General features: G+C 43.6%; 1 protein-coding gene across 1 annotated transcript in view; it reads right to left on the reverse strand.

Annotated features, from left to right (window-relative positions):
• Positions 1 to 23151, reverse strand: part of ARHGAP28 (Rho GTPase activating protein 28) — a 156800-nt gene that overhangs the window by 50551 nt on the left and 83098 nt on the right. Inside the window, exons 2-3 of the mRNA XM_080936341.1 lie at positions 11116 to 11330; positions 4105 to 4322 (exon numbers count right to left, since the gene is read on the reverse strand). Of these exons, the coding sequence (XP_080792467.1) occupies positions 4105 to 4322; positions 11116 to 11330 (433 nt within the window). The remainder of the gene's footprint in view (positions 1 to 4104; positions 4323 to 11115; positions 11331 to 23151) is intronic.

The following is a 23151-nucleotide window of genomic DNA, read 5'->3' on the forward strand; positions in this document are numbered from 1 at the left end:
GACACTATAAAAGGGGCTGTTTGCCCCCTCCTCTCCCTTTCTTGCTCTCTTGGCCTCTTGCTCTCCCCCCCACCCTCACCCCTTCTCTCCCCATCCCCTTCTCCCCTCTCTCTCCATGTGCTCATGACTGGCCTCTATTCTATTCCTCTCTCTCTCTCTCTCTCTCTCTCTCTCTCTCTCTCTCTCTCTCTCTGTGTGTGTGTGTGTGTGTGTGTGTGTGTGTGTGTGTGTGTCTACTACCCTCTTAACTCCTCACCCATGCCCCAAATAAACTCTATTCTGTAGCATATACTGCCATGTGGCTGGTCCCTCAGGGGGAAGGAATTCCCAGCTTGGGTCCCCCAGAAGAATCCCTCTTGTCCCCATGCCTCTCTGCACCTCCATGGGCCATATACACCCCCCACACTCTCTTCATCTTTTAATAGTATCGGTGCCCCCTCTGAGGTACACTCTTCATCTTTTTCCTAACATTGGTGCAGAAACTCGGGACATCATCTTTTCTTTTTTATATACACATCAACACATATATACACATGCATGCACACAGGCACACACAGACACAAACACACATGCACACAGACACACATACACACATATGCACACATGCATGCACTCAAGTAGAAGGCATATATAATTAAAAAGGAATGTACTGAGGAAATAAAAATATTAGTAAATGACACTAAAGAAAGAGAGAAAGAAGAAAAGAGGGAGAAAGAACGAAAGTGAGAAAGAGAAAAGAAGGAATGGGAATAGAGGAAGCAGAATTGGAACCTCAGAGGGAGGGAGGAGGGAGGCGGAAGAAGAGGGCAAACAAACCAGGAGAGATATGGAGTAATGGAGGAAAATTGCATTCATGTTGTTAAATTAAAACAGGAAGTTGAAAGAGTCCCAGTTCATTCCTCACAAGGTTCCAAGTTTTTCTTAATTCACAGAAGATGCCAAAATCTTTTAGGGAAAGCATCAGACCATATATACCGGGAAGGTGTTCTTTCATGGGCCAGGCTTCTGTGATGTTTACCTGTCTGATAAGAAACAGCCTGGAGTTCTAAAGCAGCATCTTTAACACTGGGCTTCTTGGCTCCTCTCTTGCCTACAGCTACCTCTTTCTCCTATACCTGAAGACTATGGCAGAAGAAGGGGAGGGTTCTGAGGCCATGCTCTCTGTGAGTGATGAACTAGGCCCACTGCCCTGCCTGAAAGCAACAGTTAATAGGTTGCACCTGAGAAAAACTTCATGTTTGCACTGAAAGACCCAAGGTACAAGTGTTCCCTTGAAATGTCCCTTCAGAGTGGGTCAGATTCAAAGAAGGAGTTGGCCACAAAAAACTATAGATCTGTCTTGTATTGTTGCTAATTCAGTCTAAGGTATTAACTACTTCCATGTCTTTGAGCACATCCTAACTGCAGCAATTTAAAGAAGAAACAGTGATTTTGTATCATGGTTTTAGCCCATCATAGAAGGAAAGAAATTGTGGAATAGCTCAGCTCTTGGTAGGAACATAAAGAGAGTCTGTTTGCCTCTTGGCGAACCAGGAAGGGGTGGGAACAATATTCCAAGGCCTGGCCCTTTGACTTACTTCCACCAATCAGCCCCTCCTCCTAAAGGTCCCCAGACTCCCAACAGAGTGCCACCAGGTGGAGAACAAGCAGTCAAACAGGAGGCCATAGTGGCCTTTTATGTACAGGATTCAGGATGAGCCCACAGACCCATCCTGCTTCACAATTTGCTGGAGCAGATCCCAACCTTTGTCTGAAGCAGCTGGAAATAGATTTGGTACAGAAAGCAGGTAGGAAAAAATTTAAAGACTATTGTAAAATGATCCCAGAAACAACAGAAAAACAACCCAGGGAACTGATTATATCAGGGCAAATTGTTTCATTAGCAAAAATCTTTGCCAGGAAAGCCACAGCTGAAGTCCTGGCTTCACGGCACAGAAGCCATCTTTCCTTTCCTGCTTGAGAGGAAAATAATCCTTCTATCCTGAAAGACACAGTCTCCAACTAAGCTGAAAGTTCAAATGATACAGAACTCACAATACACAGCAAGGTCTATCTTTATAATAGATGACAGAATATTCTAGAACTCTGCTGCCCAACACATAAGCTACAAGTCACGTGTGACTGGTTTTATCTAGCTCAATTAAGATTAAACAAAATTTCAGATTCAGTTAAACCACCTTTTGCAAATGTGATGGAGGCTGTCACATTAGACAGAATAGAAATAGACCATCATTATCATTCTAGAAAGTTCTGAAAGAAAGTGCTATTCCAGAGTAATATTATCACAGCTGTGTGTGTTAACTAGACACATATATGTAAGCTCTCTGGCAACTATTCTTTGTGATAAATATATCTAGGAAAAAAGATACAACCCGAAATGACTCTAATTGGAGACTTCACTCACCACTGCTACTCCTGGTGGCCACCATTGGCCCATATATTTGATGGCTTAGTAACCAGGGAGTGGCACTATTAGAGAAAGATCAAAGGGATGATGAAGTGTTGCCTTGTTGGAGGGGGTGTGGTCTTGTCTGAGAAAGTGTGTAGCTGAGGATGGTCTTTGAGACTTCAAAGCCCACTCCAGGCCCAGCATATCTCTCTCCTCCCTACCAACCCTCAGCCTGCAGATCAGGATGAGGCCCTCAGCTGCTTCTCCTGGGCTACGCATGCCACCATGCTCCCCACCATGATAACAGACTAAACCTCTAAACCTGTAAGCCAGATCCACTTAAATGCTTTCCTTTATTAGAGTTGCCTTGGTCGTGGTGACTCTTCCCAGAAAGAGTAACCCTGACTAAGACACTTGCTACCATCCTTAGTGTCTTAAGTTATGTAATGCTGATACCACAATGTAACACACAAGAACCTAAATCAGATGCATTAACTGAATTGTCCTTCAGCAGAATTTAAATCACTGTGCTGTGGCACAGTACCAAAATTCTTTTATTCCATATACTTATCAACCGAAAGTCTCATTAATCCTCTCTGCTTTGCATCTGGTAAGAAATCATGCACACAGAATGCATTCAATAATTATCTGTTGTGATTATGCATACAGAATGCATCCACGATAAATATCTGTTGTACCAAGACACACTGTCATGCAATTTTGAAATGGTGCAATGAGAGAAGAAAAAGTATGGTAGAAGAACTATTAGTCAAGGAAGAGTACACTGAAAGAACTATTAGCTAAGAAAGAGTACACTGGAAGGACTGTTAGTCAAGGAAGAGTACATTGGAAGGACTATTAGTCAAGGAAAAGTACACTGGAAGGACTGTTAGTCAAGGAAGAGTACACTGGAAGGAGTATTAGTCAAGAAAGAGTACACTGGAAGGAGTATTAGTCAAGGAAGAATACACTGAAAGGAGTATTAGTCAAGGAAGAATACACTGGAAGGAGTATTAGTCAAGGAAGAGTACACTGGAAGGAGTAGTAGTCAAGGAATAGTACACTGGAAGGAGTATTAGTCAAGGAAGAGTACACTGGAAGGAGTATTAGTCAAGAAAGAGTACACTAGAAAGTCAAGTTAATGTAGAAATGGGAGAATGGGGTGACTAATGGCACCAGCAGGGGCACTGCAGCCACAGAACAATGGTCAAGGTAGAACACCAATGAACCATTTCTTGCAAGAACCAGGGCATTTCCCTCTGTTTGTTTCTTAATCATTCATCTGATTGGTTCTAATGTCTTTCAGTTTTTATCATATTGGAATTTCTAAACCTAAAGGTTCTTTATTCATTTCTGTACCATCATTTAAAACAACCTACTTGGCTTTGCTTACAAGCCTTCGATGTGTCCCTAGATCCTCTGGGCCTAGCACAGAATCTGTTGAGCCTCCCAACCCTAAAGGTTTACTCCACTTTCAAAGAAGTTACTCTCTAACTTCAACATAGAAGGGAATGAACCTGATCTGCAGGGAAAACAGCTGTAAAGACAACTGATCACTCAGGCTCCAGAGTGTAGGATGCTGTAGACCTGTAGGCTCTAGACCCCCAGAGTTAGCATGGACCAGCCTTATCGGAGGTGTTTTCCCATCCCGGCCACACCCTCCCACCCTGATTCCTCGGCAAGTGCCTTCTGAGAACAAAACAGTTGTTACATACAGGAGACTCGCTGACTCCGAAGACGTCTCTGACATCCCTGATGGGCTGCTTATTCTTTTTCCTCAGAGTCTGGGTATATGTGTTGTATCTCTTTTTCACTGCCGCTGCTTGGGTTCGAGTCAGCGTAGACAGAAGTGCTTTACCGTCTTCTTCTTCATTGCCGGAGATCAGAGTTGACAGTCCCACATCCTGTAACCACTCTGCTTCAAGTTCTCCTTCTGGGAAACAAACAGCATGGGAGAGGCGGGTTAGGGCTTTTGTAGAGGAGAGATGAAACACGCCACTATAACTCGATGTATCAGTCAGTCAGAAGTATCAATAAACAATATAAAGTTATCTTTCTGTTGTAGCTTTGAGACAAGGTCTTGAACTCATGACTTCCCAAGGCTGGGATTGTGCCACTCCCCACCACAGCCAGCTAAGATTGTCTATCTTTCTTCTGCGTGAATTATGAAAGAAAGAACAAAAAGACTGCACTCTGCTTTTTACATAAGCAAAATCATAAAAGGCTGCCTAGGAGACTAAGGTAATATGTCAACTACGAAAGGTAGTCTTCCTTGTTACGGGACTGAAGACAAGCCAGGTGGAGACTACCAATTTCAAAGAACAATAAAATTTGGACATGTTGATTAAAGTCATACTAGAGAAGGCATGAGTTAGTAGGACATAGATTTTTCCAGTCACTCCAATGTGGCTTCATATCCACCCTTTAGTAGCTGACGGACATTGGAAAATGTTGTCTCCAGTCCCCAGTTTCCCTTCAGTAACTAAGTAGCACATATAAGCACCCCCTCCCTGACACTGTTCCAGTACCATAATGAATACGGGCTTAACTTTCTGCTATCAGAAGTGGGGTTCAGTCACCTTGACAGAATTCCAGCTTTCTATGTCTCTCACTGCCGACATTTCTCTGCTGCTGCCCATGCTGTGCGGGGTGCCCAGCGGCAGCCTCAGGGACTGAACAGCACTCCTGCTGAGCCACCTCTGTCACACTCTCATGCCGCCCAGTGCAAACTTGCTTTAAACTTACTACTTTGAATCCTGAACTTCAGTTAAGGATTTGTCCCCCACACCATAATCCCCCTCCCTGTCTAGGTTCTTATCTACTGTTCGAGCATAGGGTCCTGGATGGCCTCCCCTCCTCCCTTGATCCTGGAAGACGATGGACCTTCTCTTTCTGGGACTGTAGGTAAAACGCTGCTTCTGCTAATCCCCCAGTCTGTAGCACTGCTGCCCTTGCAGCCCCTGGCCAATGCAATGGACGTAAGTTAGCCCAGAGCACAACAGATTTTTGTTGTTTGCTGTGGACACTTGGCTATCACACTACCTCCCCCCTGTCCACAATGAAGAAATACCCCATGAAAGGTACACCAAAGCTATCCACTCCCGCCTCCCCTGGAGCTCCATTAGGGCAAGGCCACAGTGTAGAGCCACCATCCTGAGAGAGAACAGATTTAGAAGACTACCCCACAATAGGAATAGCAATAAAAACAATGTGGAGCCACAGGATGCTTCTGAAAAACTATTGGTGAATTTGGCAAAGAACCTGGAATGAAAGACTCAAGAGATGGTCACCTTCCTGAAATTCTGAACATGCGGCAATCTGGCAAGTTTTCAGAAAGAAATTCAAGCCCGAAGGTTCACCTGTGAACATTAATTGCTAGAGTAAACAAAATGGCCGAAAGCTAAAGGGATTCAGGATGATACCCCCATATGGAGAGGCTGTTGCACACACATCACTGGGAACTATGCTAAGCAGGCTAGCCAGGAATGGGGGCTGCTTGAAGAGCAGACCCAACTGATGTGCAAACATGTCTCAAAGTCCCAGCCTACAGGTCGTGAGCGCTGCTTGCGCTGATGTGTCATCCTATATAAACAGATGTGGTGAATACGCCTCCACATTCCACTCCCTAAAGTGACAAACATCTTAGATACACCTTGTGCTTTTATTTGCTTGCCCTTTAAATGTCCCTTCAACAGAAATAAAAGGTGAGCTGATGATGTCAGCTTTGGTGTGAAGCAATGACACTTGGGGCTACTGTGAGTTTGTACCTGGAGACTTGGAAGGGCAAAGCGTAAGCCTTGGACAAGACTTTGGTGTGTCAGGATGAAGGTAGACATACAAGTGAATACTAATGTTTTAAAAGCTGAATTGTGTTTCTCCACACTTGAGTGAGGAATAGTGAAAGGATGGCAGCTGGGGAGCAATGGAGTTTACATAAATCAGGGGTACTGATGGTGTAAAAGCTCAGACCCTTCCCCGGAGCAGAACATAGCTAGAATGTCTTCCTAGGTGAGAAGTATCTACAGCAAAAGAGGATGTAATTCATATTGACTGAATTATGAAGAATTCACATCCCTTCTCCCAGCTGTCACACGAATCAGTTCAGAACACCCCACTGATTTGGGCTCCACATCCCCAACAGCATACTCAGTGTCAACTCTATCAATCATGTTTCACTCAACATCATACCCGAATTAGGCCTTAGTCCCCGCCTTAATCCTAGTTCAATATGCAAAGCCCACTGCCAACTAATGAGGCAACAGTAGAGATCAACTCCAGCACACTTTCAGGAATTATTGATATCTTTCTTTATTATGGCTTGTTCCAACCTGCTCTCTTTATAGCTCCGTGTGGTTTTATTGGTGTTAGCTCACACTCTGTATCCAGGCCAGCCTGGAACTAGCCATCCTCCTGTCTCAGCCTTTTGAGTACTGTATTGCAGGAATGCACCAATGCTTCTTCCTGGGTGTACTGCTGGTTTTGTGTCAACTTGGCACAAGCTGGAGTTATCACAGAGAAAGGAGCCTCAGTTGTGAAAATGGTTCCATGAGATCCAGCTGCAAGGCATTTTTCAACTAGTAATCAAGGGGGAAGGCCCAGCCCCTTGTGGGTGGAGCCATCCCTGGCCCAGCCCATTGTGGGTGGAGCCATCCCTGGCCCAGCCCATTGTGGGTGGAGCCATCCCTGGCCCAGCCCATTGTGGGTGGTGCCATCCCTGGGCTGGTAGACCTGGGTTCTATAAGAAAGAAGGCTGAGCAAGCCAGGGGAAGCAAGCCAGTAAGTAACACCCCTCCATGGCCTCTGCATCAGCTCCTGCTTCCTGGCCTGCTTGAGTTCCTGTCCTGATTTCCTCTGGTAATGAACAGCAATGTGGAAGTGTAAGCTGAATAAACCCTTTCCTCCCCAACTTGCTTCTTCTTGGTCATGATGTTTGTGCAGGAATAGAGACCCTGACTAAGACACTGAGCATCTTCTCTTCTACCATGGCCCTTGCCAAAGCCACCATTGTCTCCCCTCAAGACTTCCACAGCAGACGCCCAACAGATCTTTCTTCTCTCCAGCTCCCTCCAAACCATTGTCTACAGCATCACTAAACTAGTCCTTGTGAATGTACATTAAAAACATCTCTTCCCTCTAGCCTCGATGTGTTCTGTAAGATGTACTGAAATGACATTCCCCTCACCTGTTCTGCAGAAACACCGGGCCACGGTGCTGATCTCAGAAGCTCTATCTGCACTTGGACAAGACATTGTCCTTTGGCTCTGTGCAGCCGGCCGTCTGTCAGACCTCAGCTCCTCCCCTCAGCTTGTCTCCTGAACCCAGGAGACCAGGTCATGCCCCAATGTCATCACCTCGATTCTGTCGTTTCCCTTCCCTTAAGTGTGAGTCTCTATCTCATGTCATTCAGCTCCTTTGCTGCTTCTGCTCCATCATGTCCCCGAGAAAAGGGAAGCTTCCTGGTGAAGTCACACCCCTTTTTGAAATGATTAGTTGATTATGTTTCAAAGCAAGAATATAATTACAGATACTATTCTAGCAAGTTACAGAATTAATAATTAAAACTAATGGAAGAGAAAGTGGAGGAAGAGCCTTGAACACATAGGCACTGAAGAAAATTTCCTGAACAAAACACCAATGACTTATGCTCTAAGATCAAGAATTGACAAATGGAACCTCATAAAAATGCCAAGGTTCTATAAGGCTAAAGGCACTGTTATTAGGACAAAACTGCAACCTACAGACTGGGGAAAGATTTTTGCCAATCCTACATCTAGTAGGGTTAGTATCCAATATATACAAAGAACTCAACAAGTTAGACTCCAGAGAACCAAATAACTCTGTTGAAAAATGGGGCACAGAGCCAAACAGAATTCTCAACTGAGGAATGTCGACTGGCTGAGAAGCACCTAAAGAAATGTTCAACATCCCTAGTCATCAGGGAAATGCAAATCAAAACAACCCTGAGATTCCACCTCATACCAGTCAGAATGGCTAAGATCAAAAACTCAGGTGACAGCAGATGCTTTTGAGGGTGTGGAAAAAGACAAACACTCCTCCATTGTTGGTAGGATTGCAAGCTGGTACATCCACTCTGGAAATCAGTCTGGCAGTTCCTTAGAAAATTAAACCTAAGGACCCAGCTATTCCACTCCTTGGCATAGACACAAAAGAAGCTCCAACATCTAACAAGGACACATGCTCCACCATGTTCACAGCAGCCTTACTGATAATAGCCAGAAGCTGGAAAGAACCCAGATGTTCCTCAACAGAGGAATGGATACAGAAGTTGTGGTACATATACACAATGGAGTACTACTCAGCTATTAAAAACAATGACTTCATGAAATTCCTAGGCAAATGGGTAGAACTAGAAAATACCATCCTGAGTGAGGTAACCTTATTACAAAAAAACCACACATGGTATACATTCACTGATATTAGCCCAAAAGCTCGGATTACCCAAGATACAATTCACAGACCATATGAAGCTCAAGAAGGAAGACCAAAATGCAGATGCTTCAGTCCTTCTTAGAAGGGGGAACAAAAATATTCACAGGAGAAAATACAGAGACAAAGTTTAAAGCAGAGACTGAAGGAAAGGCCATCCAGAGACTGCCCACCTGGGGATCCATCCCATATACAGCATGCATTTATTAATGTACACCATATTAATATTTAATAAATGTAATGCATTTATTAAAATGTACACCATAAAGATATTTAATTTCAATTTACTTGTTATACTTCAATAAAGACAAACATTAGAAGTGAAGAAAGGACAGCTTCTCAAACACAGACATATACAGGCTGAGTTACAAGCTGAGGTGAAGCTCAGGGGCAGAGTCCCAGAACATCAAGGGCAAGTCCCTCAGCGCCATCCCAAAACAGACACCTAACCAAACCAATTTACAGTGAGGCTGTACTGGAATAGAGCGTGGCCTTTGTTCATTACAACTGGCACCTCTGAAAAAGAGAGACACAGACAGCAACACCTGGAGCAGTCTGCAAGCAGGGAGTGATATGATATGTGGCCAAGACACACCAAAAGCTGCCAGGAAAAGCAGCAGCAGCAGGATTTTGACAGCTCAAGAGATCACGGCCCTGCTGGCTTTCAATTTCTACCTTCAGACCTGGAGAATACATTTATGTTGCTAAAAAACACTGGATGGTGCTACCTTGCTAATGCATCCCTAAAAACAGATGACAAATGCCACAGAGGGAAAAGCAACAGATGTCTGACAGACAATCTGAACCTCATAATCACTGCGCACAGTGACATGACCCTATGACACAGAGACATGGGAACTGTGGCTACCTCTGACTCTAGACAAGTGTCACTGGGAGGCATGAAACAGACGAGAATGTAAAAGGAAATCTTCCAGCTTAAATGAAATTGTCCCTCCCCCTCCCTGTCCTCTCTTCTTTTTTCCCTCTCTCCCTTTCTCTCTCCTTCCCTCCCCACCCCACCCCCAGCTCTGTGTTTGTGTATGGGTGCGTGCTTGCATGTGTGCAAAAGGGCCTATCTGTCTGTCTGTCTCTGAAAAACAAGGCTGAAAACTATTCAGCCCAGGTTGGCCTCAAACTAGTGGTCCTTCTGCCTCAGCCTCCTGAGTGCTGGGATTTTAGACATGTATCACAACACCTGGTGAAATGACATTTTTTGCTCCATGCAGGGTTAAAGAAGGCCATGCCTGTGCCTTTGTCAAAGCCACTTAATAATTGTGCACTTAAAATCCTTACAAGTATTTTTCAAAGTAATACCTGCAAATTCATATTGACTCTAGTTAATAAGTCTGCATTTTGCAGCAGCTTAGGCTAGCAGAAGGAATTTCCCAAGTCCCCTGGGTTTGTACACATGAGTTCATGTATCGTGAGGATGTGTGAGAAAGTTACTTCTAAGGAGAGAACACCAGCCAAGCCTATGGCCTTGGATTAGAATTGGAAGGTACTGAGTTGCTAGCAAGAAAGGCAGGGGTATGGGGTAGGAGGGACTATCCTTCAAGTGTGTCTGAAAAGAGCAAAACAAAAGGATGGGGGCGGGAGCACTAAGCAAATACTTCGAAGCTGAGGACCACATCCTGAAGTAGGAGCAAGGGCTAGTTTCCACGGTGTGGGAGTCCAGTGGAACACATAGAAATGACCGGGTCTTGTGTTGGAAAAGGCTAAAAGGAGAATGAAGGATGACAAGGCTTTTGCCTCAAGGTGAACTTCTGATTAATGAAAACATTCCTGGACATCTTGTGCATCCTCATAAGTGAAGGCAAGAGCTGAGCTGAGCTTCAAGCCCACCACCCTGACCATAAGGGATAGGAACCATTATGTCCCTTTCTGTTTGTTTCTGTCTGTTTGCTTTTGGTTTTGTCTCGCAAGGCCCACAATGTTTAACATGATTTTTATTTTGTGAGATACCAGGCATTCTAATATATTAATACCAATGAACATTCCAAAGTAAGTGCTCCCTCTAAAATCATTAGGGCAACTCTCCTCCCCCTCCCTCTTTCTTTCTCTTCCCCAAAAGTCAAGTATACAGATGTAAATGTCAGGGGCATCAGCATCCCTGTTTGAAGATAAAAGAATCCAACCAGGGAATACTGCCAACAAGGGATATCCAAGGACTCTTGCCTGGATGTTTTTAGGGCCCGCCCTCCCCTCAGCTCTGGCAGGTACCTCCACCTTTATAGGACTGGTAAACTGAGGGAAACCCACAGGGCAGGTCCATCCCTTACCATCCACGGGCTTGACCTCAGCAGTGGGTGTGGGTGGCTGCTCCTCCTGCACCCCCACACTGCTCTCTTTGATACTTTCGATTTCCCGCCAGAATTCCTCCACAGAGGTGCTGCTGTCAACAGAGGCTTGAGAGTTGGATCGACTAAAGGCTGGAGGATGCAGGGATTCATTGGAGAGCATCCTGTTGATTCTTCGGCAGCGAGGAATGGATTTTCTGAGGAAACAGAAACATTTGAATGAAACTAGGTGCCTGAGTACAGTCACACATGTGTGCACGCATACATACACATACCTGCCTCCCAAGTGCACACATGCCCACACAACACATAAACGTGCCACACATGCACACATATGACCGAATGAGCACTATTCAGTGGGGACTCCATGCCCTGCCATATTTCATAATGTGTCTGGATAGTGATATGAACATTGACAAGATCTTAAAATTAAAATTAAAAAAAATTCACACATAAGATGGGAAGTTACATCTGTGAGAAAGATGTCCAGCTAAAGCTTGTTTCAGTAAAGTGCCTTCTGTGTCCAAGAAGACTTAGCTGTTCACACCTTCATGGCAGATAAGAAGTATGAAGGGCTGTGAGGTTTGCAGAGACCGAAGCCTTGTGAACAACAGAAATGCCTCTCTGGGAAACAGTACTATCACCCCTCAAAAGAAACAACAATCGCTCAACATCAATGGACTCAATTCCCTATGAAAAGACACAGACTAACAGACTGGATACATAAGGAGGACCCAACATTTTGCTGCATACAGGAAACACACCTCAGTGACATAGACAGACACTACTTCAGAGTAAATGGCTGACAGATAATTTTCCAAGCAAATGGTTCCAAGAAAAAGAACTGGAGTAGCCATCCTAATATTGAATAAAATCGACTTTCAACCAAAAGTTATAAAAAAGGAATACGAAAGGACACTTCAAACTCCTCAAAGGAAAATTCCACCAAGATGAAATCTCAATTCTGAATAATCTATGCTCCAAATGCAAGGGCACCTAGATTCATTAAAAAAACCTTACAAAAGCTCAACACACACATTGCATGTCACACAATAATAGTGGAAGACTTCGACACCCCACTCTCATCAATAGACAGATCATGGAAACAGAAACTAGACACAGACACACTTCTGTAAAACTAACGGAAGTTATGAACCAAATATATTTAACAAATATCTATAAAAAATTTCATCCTAAAACAAAATAATATACCTTCTTTTCAGCACCTTATGGTACCGTCTACAAAATGACAATATAATTGGTCACAAAACAGGCCTCAATAGATATAAGAAGATTGAAATAATCCATGTATCCTATCAGACTAAGGCTAGTCTTCAATAACAACAAAAATGACAGAAAGCCCACATACACATGAAGGCTGAACAATTTCCTACACAATGATAACTTGGTCAAGAAAGAAATTAAAAATAAAAAAGAAGTAAAAGACTTTTTAGAATTTAATGAAAATGAAGGCATAACATACTCAAACTTATGGACACAATGAAAGCAGTACTAAGAAGAAAATTCATAGTTCTGAGTGCCTCCAAAAAGAAGCTGGAGAAATCATATACTAGCAACTAGACAGCACAGCTGAAAGCTCTAGAACAAAATGGAATAAATGCACTCAAGAGGAGTAGACAGCAGGAAATAATAAAACTCGGGGTTGAAATCAACCAAGTAAAAACAAAAAGAACTATACAAAGAATCAATAAAACCAGGAGTTGGTTCTTTAAGAAAATCAACAAGATCGATAAACCCCTTAGCCAGACAAACCAGATGTCTCAGAGAAAGTACTCAAAAATCAAGAGAATAATCTAAAATGAAAGGGGAGACATAACAACAGAAACTGAAAAAAAACTAAAAAATCAACAGATCCTACTACAAAAGCCTATACTTAACAATACTGGAAAATATGGATAAAGTGGACAATTTTCTAGACAGACACCAGGTACCAAAGTTAAAAATAGAAGCAGTCATCAAAAGTCTCCCCACCAAAAACAAACAAATAAATAAATAAATAAATAAAAGACCAGTACCAGATGGGTTTAGTACAGAATTCTATCAGACCGTCATAGAAGACCTAATACCAATACTCTCCAAACTATTCCACAAAACAGAAATAGAAGGAACACTATCTAATTTCTTCTATGAAGCCAGTATTGTTCTTATACATAAACCACATAAAGAACCAACAAAGAAAGAGAACTTCAGACCAACTTCTCTCATGAATATTGATGCAAAAATACTCAATAAAATTCTTGCAGACTGAACGAATCCAAGAACACATCAAAACAATCATCCATTAAGATCAAGTAGGCTTCATCCCAGGAATGCAGGATGGTTCAATATATGAAAATCCATCAACATAATCCACTACATAAACAAACTCAAAGAAAAAAAACCCATATGATTGTATTAGATGCTAAGAAAGCATTTGATAAAATTCAACACTCCTTCGTGTTAAAAGTCTTAGAAAGATCAGGAATTCAAGACCCATACCTAAACATAATAAAAGCAACATACAGCAAACCAATAGCCAACATCAAACTAAATGGAGAGAAACCTGAACAATCCCCCTAAAATTAGAGACTAGACAAGGCTGCCCACTCTCGCCCTACCTATTCAGTATAATACTGGGACTACTAGCAGAGTAATTAGATGTAAAAGGAGATGATGATACAAATTGAAAAAGATGATACAAATTGAAAAAGAAGAAGTCAAAATATCACCATTAGCAGATAATACGAGAGTGTACTTAAGTGACCCCAAAAAGTCTACCAGAGAAATCCTAGAGCTGATAAACAACTTCATCCAAGTGGCTGGATATAAAATTAACTGAAACAAATTAGTAGCCTTTCTCTTCTCAAAAGGTAAACAGGCAGACAAGAAATTGAAGAAATGACAGCCTGCACAATAGTCACAAAAAAAATATCTAACCAAGCAAGTGAAAGATCTGTACGACAAGAACTTCAAGTCTCTAAAGAAAGAAATTTTCTAAAGAAAGACTGAAAGATCTCCTTTGCTCATAGACTGGCAGGATTAATATAGTAAGAATGGCTATCGTGCCAAAAGAAATCTACAGATTCACTACAATCCCCATCAAAATTGCAACCCAATTCTTGATAGAGTTAGAAAGGGCAATTTTCAAATTCATATGGAATAACAAACACAGAAGAGTGAAAACTATTCTCAACAATAAAAGAACTTCTGGGGGAATCACCATTCCTGACTTCAAGCTGTACTACAGAGCAACAGCCATAAAAACTGTATGGTGCTGGTACAGAGACAGGCAGGTAAAAGAACTGAAGATTCAAAAGTGAAGCCACACACCTGTGGTCACGTGATCTTTGACAAAGAAGCTAAAACCAACCAATGGAAAAAGACAGCATTTTCAACAAATGGTGCTGGTCCAACTGACAGTCCGCATGCAGAAGAATGCAAATTGATCCATCATCCATACTTATCTCCTTGTAAAAAGCTCAAGTGCAAGTGGATCAAAGACCTCCCCATAAAACCAGGTACACTGAAACTAGTAGAAGAGAAAGTGTGAAAGAGCCTTGAACCCATCAGCACTGGAGGAAATTCCCTTAAGAGAACACTGCTGACTTATGCTCTAAGATCAAGAATAGACAAATGGGACCTCATGAAACTGCAAAGCTTTTTCCTACGGCTTGGAGACTCCCATGTGGTCAGCAGGCTGACAGAGGAACAGTGCTCCTCACTAAGGCTATAATGGTCGTGTTTCCCTTTTCTAACAAGCCTAATTCTGAATGCCTCTAACAAATTCATAGAGCATTTGTAAGTCAGCACAGGTTTCTTGTAACGCTGAAACTATTACCTTTACCCATAATCCATTGTGTTCCAAGTGCAGCATGCATGGGTCCTGGGTTTAATACCTAGGCACCAGACCCCATGAGAATTATACAAAATGAAATGGAAGCTCTTTTCCCATCCCAACTACATTACTGTATATAAAAATTCTTTAAGATTTTAATTATTATTTATTTTATGTGTGGGGGTAGTTTTGCCTACAGCCACAGTACCAGCAAGGGCCAGAAGAGGTCATGGGACCCCCTAGAACTGGGGTTACACAGTGTGGGTTACCATGTGGGTGCTGGGGATTGAATCTGGTTCCTCTTCAAGAGCAGCCACTTAACCACCAAGTCATGTCTTCAGCTATACATAGCAGTTTATATTTTCCTTACTCAAAAAAGTAGAATAACCATTTTACAAGCTATGTCAATGGCTACAGGCAGTAGAAAATTTCATTTTGGAATCTAAGCGGATGTGCAAATGTCCCCCAAGAACTGAAAAAGATTGAAATCACATACTTTAGAAACAAAAAGCTCCAAGAGAAGATAAGCTTAGGGCTAAATACCAGCAGCTTGGTTATAGTAGAGTTCCCGACCCTTGAAAAGACACATCAATAGAAGCTCAAGGAGACCTTCAAGGGACACTGCTTTCGGCAGAGACAACAGGTGTGGGACACTGGCCTTGAGCAGCTGACAAAGGCAGTCATGCACTGAATCCAGCCACCGCAACAAGCAACTATTGTTTTTGGCAAAGAAGTCAGACATTGCTTTCGGGACAAACAGCCTTGGAAGAGCTTTCTGCATTTGTAGGAAGGGCTTCAAATAGTTCGTCTTCATCCTGGGTGCGAACAGCTCACAATGTCCCCTTGACACGTTGTGTAATGCTGGTTCCTCGGCCCATTCAGCGGTTGGATGGGCCTCAGTGTGAGCTTCATCCCTCACCATATTAGGACAGAATCCTGCTTGGGTTTCATCAGATGCTTGCATTTTTCTTCTAGACCAAAACAATGCCAGGAAAAAATAATCTTACATGAAATCCAAAATGTAACTGTGTCGTATAGCAACTTTAGCTAGAGAAACATTAGGCTTCATGTTCTCTCATGTTATAGCATGTTTTTCCATGTGACAATTCACTCCCACGCATGTCACTGATGTTTACACCAGGCCCTCGGAGCTCTCGGGCCCAGTCTTACATGTGCCCTCACACGATGAGGGTGTTTCTTGGAGGCAGGTGTGATGTAGAAATTCCTGCTGCAGTTCTGATGAACAAGAATTCCTGTCTAGACTTAAGGCCAGTGAGCTCTCTCTTTGGTTTCAGCACCCACCTTCCGTCAGTCCTCTCTGACCATGTCTGTCCAGGCATGCTACAGTTCCTTAGCTTTGCTGGAAAACCACCCTGCCTCCCCAGGGAGGGCCAACTCTCTCCATTCTTTACCTCATGGAACACTGTCCTGGGAAGCGTGCCCGTGTGACCTGCACAGTGCCAGTAAATCAGTAAATCGTAGACTCAGAAATACTGACAGAGCAAATGGGTAGCAACCAAGGGGGGGGGTCTACTCGGACCTCTGAATTCTTGGCCAAATGTCTCTGAGAGCAAGCCTTATTTCTAGAAGCCCCTTGAGATAACTGCACGTCATAATACATGCTCTTGTGTCAAAGAATGAGTACCAAATAGTGACTTAGAGGAGGGCTCAGAAGCCAGCTAGCCCAGCTTTGAACACAGGCCCTGTAGCCCCCGGAGCTCTGCAACCCAGACTGAACTGAATCACTGCATCCCTCCTTTCCAATCTGGGAACCGGGGATCTAACTGGACAGTCTCCATGGGGTTGCTGTAGTGTTAAGTGAAGTTAGGGTAAAGGTTAGGAGACATAGTGAGTCCACACGGTGGCAATTATCATAATGTCCTAATTTATTAGCATGCATGGAGCTACACTGGAAGGCAGGCTACAGCATGTGATGAAATAGCAGCTCTCTGACATGTCACTAAAACCACAATCACCTAAGCAGCATTTGTCAGAGTTTCACAGTGTCCTGGGTCTGTTCCCCAATTTCCACAGACAACACCTGACCCTCTGACCCAAATCATAATAGTCCTCTCCTGGGTTTCATTGAATGTGCTATTTTTCTGCCATGGGGCTGTCCCCTTTCTCTTCTTCCTCCTTCTTCTTGGGAATGTGGACAAGAAGGCCAGAGTTTCAGCAGTCACCTCAGCCGTACGGGACAAAGCTTAGACACTTCAGCGACTGGCACTGACATGCAACACCACATGCTGTTCATCTGTGGGCTTTCAGAAATGTGAGAGGGAGGGGAAACCCACTTATTTTTAAAATCTACTTTATTTTTGTTACTGTAGACATTTTTTTTTTCCAACTGCTGTAATTGGAAAGAATACTTGAATAAGCCATTTGGGATAGGGCAGGATGAGACTGACTCCCTGCTAAAGGGAGTCCCAAATAATAATAGCCTTCTACTTATTACTATTTTTCCATCCAAATAATAGCCTTCTACACAGAGAAGGTTCCAGCAGTGTTCCCAGATGGCAAGGGTACTGAGCTGCTGGCCTTACCTTTGTGTGAGCGCTCTTAGGATGTCTACACAGCTCAACTACCAGTTCAGCGCTTGGTCTGGATCACATGAGATCACGCCTCAAAATAGCAACAACCCCCTTCACTTAGACACTTTCAGGGATATCTAAGTCTTGGTCATCTATGGTGTTTCTTGCTTCTGAATTGCACTGTGCTTTGTAATCTAGCTTACTTTTTAAAAGGTAGCTTTTTATGGCAAAGGTTTATGACTTATAATTTTTAGGTATATATGTGTAGAGCTGGGGGTGACATCTGGCACATGTGTGTAGATGTGGGTAAAAGCCAAAAGATTGTGTTGATCTTGTGGAGATGGTATTCGTCGGGAGTAGCCCCACATGGGTGCTGGGAACCAAACTTGGTCCCTCTAGACAATTGGTTATTAACCTTTGGGTCATGTGCCCTTTAGGAGCTGAATGACCCTTCATAGGGGTTGCATATCAGAACCTGCATATCAGATATTTATATGACGATTCATAACATTAGCAAAGTGACAGTTATGAAGTACCAATGAGGTAATTTTCTGGTTGGGGTCACACAGCATGAGGAAATGAGAACCATTCTCTAGACTGTCAGTATGCACTGCTGACTGGTAGCCCAGCCTTCCATTTTACGTCAAATGTAAGTTACATATTTTTGGTATGGGTCTGACGCACACCGTGGTGTACATTTTTATGATGTGGGTTTGTGAGGCCTGGTGCAGATAGTACTGAAGTCTCTTGAAGTCAGTCTGCCAACAATCAAGGGTTCACCTCAATTTTCAAGCTCCCTGTCCCTTTCTGTGGTGCTGCGATGTAGTGAATGAAACACGCCACCACTTTCAACACAGGCACAGTTTACCTTTACAACCACACTCAAGGTGTTGTGAAAAAGGTGTACCCTTGCTCTCCCTTTTCTGTGTGTCTGCTGTCCCCGCTCCAGAAGCCCCATGTTGACAGGACACCATCACAAGCAAGATCACCAGGACCATGACTTTGCCTCCCTTTCTCATGGACTTTCCAGTACAGAGGCGTTAACTAAGCTCTCTGGTTCATCTCCACAGACTCTCCCAGAGTGGGATGGTCTTCTCCTCCTGGAAACTCATGCGGCTCAGTTTCAAACTAGCAGAGCATGTTTAGCCCCAGCACCAGTGGGCAGGGCTTTAGGATGATAACAGATCAACCCTTCCTAGCCAACCCTATTCCACAGCATCCCTTTCCACACAAGGACACTCTATGATGCCTTTACTTCTGAACTGTCCCCTGTGGTAACAACCGTCTGCATTCCATTGATTTTCTTTGGCTAGTTTAAGCATGGCTGATCCCTGACACATTCACAGCCTGAAGCTGGAACATTCCACAAACAGGATTTCTGAGGAAACAGTGATCCTAGAACTAGAGAAAGAGAGGGAAACTGTGGAAGTTCTCACATAAGCCAGCACCCTTTTTACAGATATGAAAAAAGAAGCCCTTGGAGGCTTAGAAGCAAGTTGAAGGTCTCAGAGCCATGTTTTGAGAACCGGAACCACACAGTGGTCTGCTGATAGCAAGGTCTGCTGTTTCCCGGACTGCCTGTCTCTTGAGCTGCTTGTAATTTGCAATCACCCTTCATTTTACAAAAGAAATAACAGTTCCACGTGTGCACCTTGGAGATAATCCCCTACCTTAACATGTTTCTGGGAAAAAAAGCACCTGAGAAGATAAAGTAATATTTTTATCATAAAGTGAACAGTTATTTCCTTCATCAAAGTATTAATTAAGGAGAAAATACACACTAAAAAGCATGTATAAAAAGCATGTACAAAAAGCACATATAAAATGCATATGTAAAAAGCATGGTAGTTAAGTGAACAGGTCCCAGCCAGGCTCATGTGTTTGGTCACCTGCTCCCAGACGGCGGTGCGGTTTGATGGAGTTTCGGAAGATGAGGCCCTGCTGGAGAAGCCTCTCTCCCAGCTTCCTGTTCTCTCTTTCTACTTTCTCTGTTCAGATGAACTGATGTTTCCCTGACAATTCCCCTGTGTCTTTCACCAGGAGTTGGAACTGCTCTGGAGTTGGGAGCCAAAACAGACCCTTCCCCGCCCAATCTGTTTTCACTAGGGTGCCTGATCACTGCGACAGAAAAGTAACTAACTTGGGGTCACTGAAGTTAAGTACAGTTTTAAATACAGTTTTTAAATAATTACTTACAATTGATTTTAAATTAAAAAGATTTTTACTAGAGGAAAGCAAGCTTTGGCTCTGATGTTCTGAGAGTAATCTAACGCTGGGTGAAGGTAGTAGGCCTGGAGAAAACAATGTCTGTATATCTGACCTAAAGGAACTGATTAGTGTTATCAGCTGCAAACACTGATGACGTGAACTCTGTTGTTAACAATGACAGTACAACCGAGGGCATTTGGAATCCATCCTCCTTCCACCTTCTCCAGAATATCACTGAGCACTGAGGAACCTCACACATTCCTACAGCAAACCAAGAGAGTGTGAGCTTCACATAAGGTTTCCCATAATTCCCCCTGGGGCTAGGTGAAGAAAGCCGCAGACCAGCACACTCGGCGCCTGTGTCCAATGTGGATTTTGCAACTCAAGGTACCTCTAGTTCACTCAGACACAGTGCCATAAATGATTTCATGCTAGCTGACGCCGAACACACTGCTGTCACCAGAATCCCCAGGCTCCTCCACATGCCAGGATAGTCAGCTTTGGGGGTTCAGCATCTAATTCCTGACAGCGGACAGGAAACCATAAATCCCCAATCCATAGGTCATGCCACAGAGGGTGGGGTTATTTCTCTCCTGCCACCTCCACTGAAGGAAGCCTTTAGAGAAAAGTAGTCCAGCCCAGGACTCCTCCTCCCTGGCTCCCCCAGCCCAGGACTCCTCCTCCCTGGCTCCTCCAGCCCAGGACTCCTCCTCCCTGGCTCCTCCAGCCCAGGACTCCTCCTCCCTGGCTCCCCCAGCCCAGGACTCCTCCTCCTCCATGGCTCCCCCAGCCCAGGACTCCTCCTCCCTGGCTCCCCCAGCCCAGGACTCCTCCTCCTCCATGGCTCCTCCAGCCCAGGACTCCTCCTCCTCCTCCATGGCTCCTCCAGCCCAGGACTCCTCCTCCTCCATGGCTCCTCCAGCCCAGGACTCCTCCTCCTCCATGGCTCCCCCAGCCCAGGACTCCTCCTCCATGGCTCCCTGTCCACTCACTCCTCATGAGAATCAATGATGTCTGAATAGACTCTGCATGGCCAATCCACTGAGCTTCAGATGATGGCTTTTAAAAGATTAATGACTGAAGCAGTTAGACTTCACATCTCAGTGCATCTGCTTTCAATCATATTAAAAAATGGCTGCCATTTAATAGTTTGACTTTGGTGAATGATCCAGAAATATCATAGGGTTTGCCATTTCTGGTTCCATTTTTCTTTCTAACACTCTTTATTTTTTTTAAAAAAAATATTTATTATATATGAGTACACTGTAGCTGTAGCTATCTTTAGACACACCAGGAGAGGGCATCAGATCTCACTACAGATGGTTTTGAGCCACCATGTGGTTGCTGGGATTTGAACTCAGGACCTCTAGAAGAGCAGTCAGTGCTCTAACCACTGAGCCATCTCTCCAGTCCCTAACACTCTCTTTAAAGTAAGTAAGTAAGTAAGTAAGTAAATAAATAAATAAATAAATAAATAAAGCAAACCTATGTTTTGCTAGTCAGACTATCTATATAGTAATAGGCAATCCTACCAGGACCCTTGCTTACTCACACAGCATCTTTGTTGTTTTGGTTTCTGGAAAGCAGGGTAGGGTTTGTTTCTTGGTTTATTATTTACTACATTTATTTAGTGTGCTGATACAAGTGTGTGTGTGTGTGTGTGTGTGTGACTGTGCAGGTGCCTATGGAGACCATAAGAGAGTACTGGATCCCTGGAGTCATTAAAATCTACTCTTCTCTGGGGATCTAAGGTGTGCCTATGGGAACAAGGATGGATCTCAGAGCCCTTCCCTCTCAGCCCTCAGCCAACAAGCAACCTACACAACAGCGGAACACACAGACCCTGAGTTCTACTGAGCGACTCTCTGGAACCTGAACAGTAGCAGCATATGCCTATAATTAAAGTCAGGACGCCGAGACTAAAGGACGGTATGTTCAACCGCAGCTTAAATTCCACAGTTCATCTTGATAAAACATAAATGACTGATCATTTCATTTGTTTTTATTACAGAACAACAGCAAAAACATATGTCTCTCATTTTACCATCCCATGATTCTGGGGAAAAAGTCATATTCCTCGTGTTCAGTAAATGTACTGATACGAATTCACTGATTCAAAATTCATAACCACTGGGAAAGTTTGAATATTAGTTACATGTGTTTGAATAACCCTTTGAGAAATTAGCTCTTTCATTTTTTTTAAGTTGTATTACCACATGTGCTCCAGAGGTGGGTTAGTGTGCTGCTCTTGTACAGGTCATGGCAGGCCACAGGCCTATAAATCTAGCAACAGACTAGATAGACGTCTTCTTCTACCTGTATCTGCACACACACACACACACACACACACACACACACACACACACACACACACACACACACACTTGTATCGGCACATACTTGATTTAAAATAAGCCTTACAATTTTTATTGCCCTACACAGAAAATATGTAACTTTTAAAAGAACATAAAATGTTATAGAAAAGAATAGACATGCAGTGTTAAGAACTGTAAACAAAAGGTAAATTTCCAGACTCATACACCCTTACAGTGCTGGGATTCAGGAAGCCATGGGTTCTGTTGTATTAGGAAACCTACTTGTGCACACTTCATAGAGATACAGCACATGACATCAACACAGCCAACCCCAAGGGGTGTCCTTGGAAGGAAAGGATGGCTAAGGACATCTGTGATGATCAACAGTGACAGGCTTCTTCCCTTCCCTTCAGTCTTCTCCCTCCTCCCACACTAGTTATTAAGCCTGTTCATGACAAGGACATTTCAAATGACGTAGTTAGCCAACAAACATTGCTACAGTAATATATCTCAGCTTTGTAGTCACTTGGCAGCCGGAAGATTTGAACTCTAGAGGCATCCATAGAAATGCTTTGACGTTGCTGATGCTGTATTGACCCAGCTGACTTAAAACCTTACTGAGCAGTTCATAATAAATCTTTGCTGAACACTTCCTTGGGGGGGGGGGGGTGTTCCAGAAGTTTGCCTTTGAGCCCTACTCACTGGGATTTCACTGCAGAAGACTGGAAGAGAACTTGTATTTTTACAAATACTCATCCTAGCCCCTCTTTCCAGTCTACTGGACATACTGCTTATCACCCAAGACATTCCCCATCGCCCAGAGAAACTCGGGGTCTCCTGTCTGTGAGTCACACCTGGTGAGCAGATTGGTCTCCTCCCACAAGAGCTCACTGTCTGGGCTGAACAGTCTTCTGCTGGATTGCTTTAGGAACCCCCTTACTTTGTAACCCACTGTTGCCCCCACAGATCTGCCTTCTGCATGAGGCCCCCACAGATGCTGTTGGCTTTAGCAGTAACCTACCTGCTGGTCCCTCTCACAAGTAGCTCACAGCCCAGCAGCTCTCCCATCACTGTATGTAACTACTTTCCAGTTTCAGGTTCAGAGCCTCAGTCAGTCCAGTGGACATTG

This window comes from Micromys minutus (genome assembly GCF_963924665.1).
Source record: "Micromys minutus genome assembly, chromosome: 23".
Lineage (NCBI taxonomy): Eukaryota > Metazoa > Chordata > Mammalia > Rodentia > Muridae > Micromys > Micromys minutus.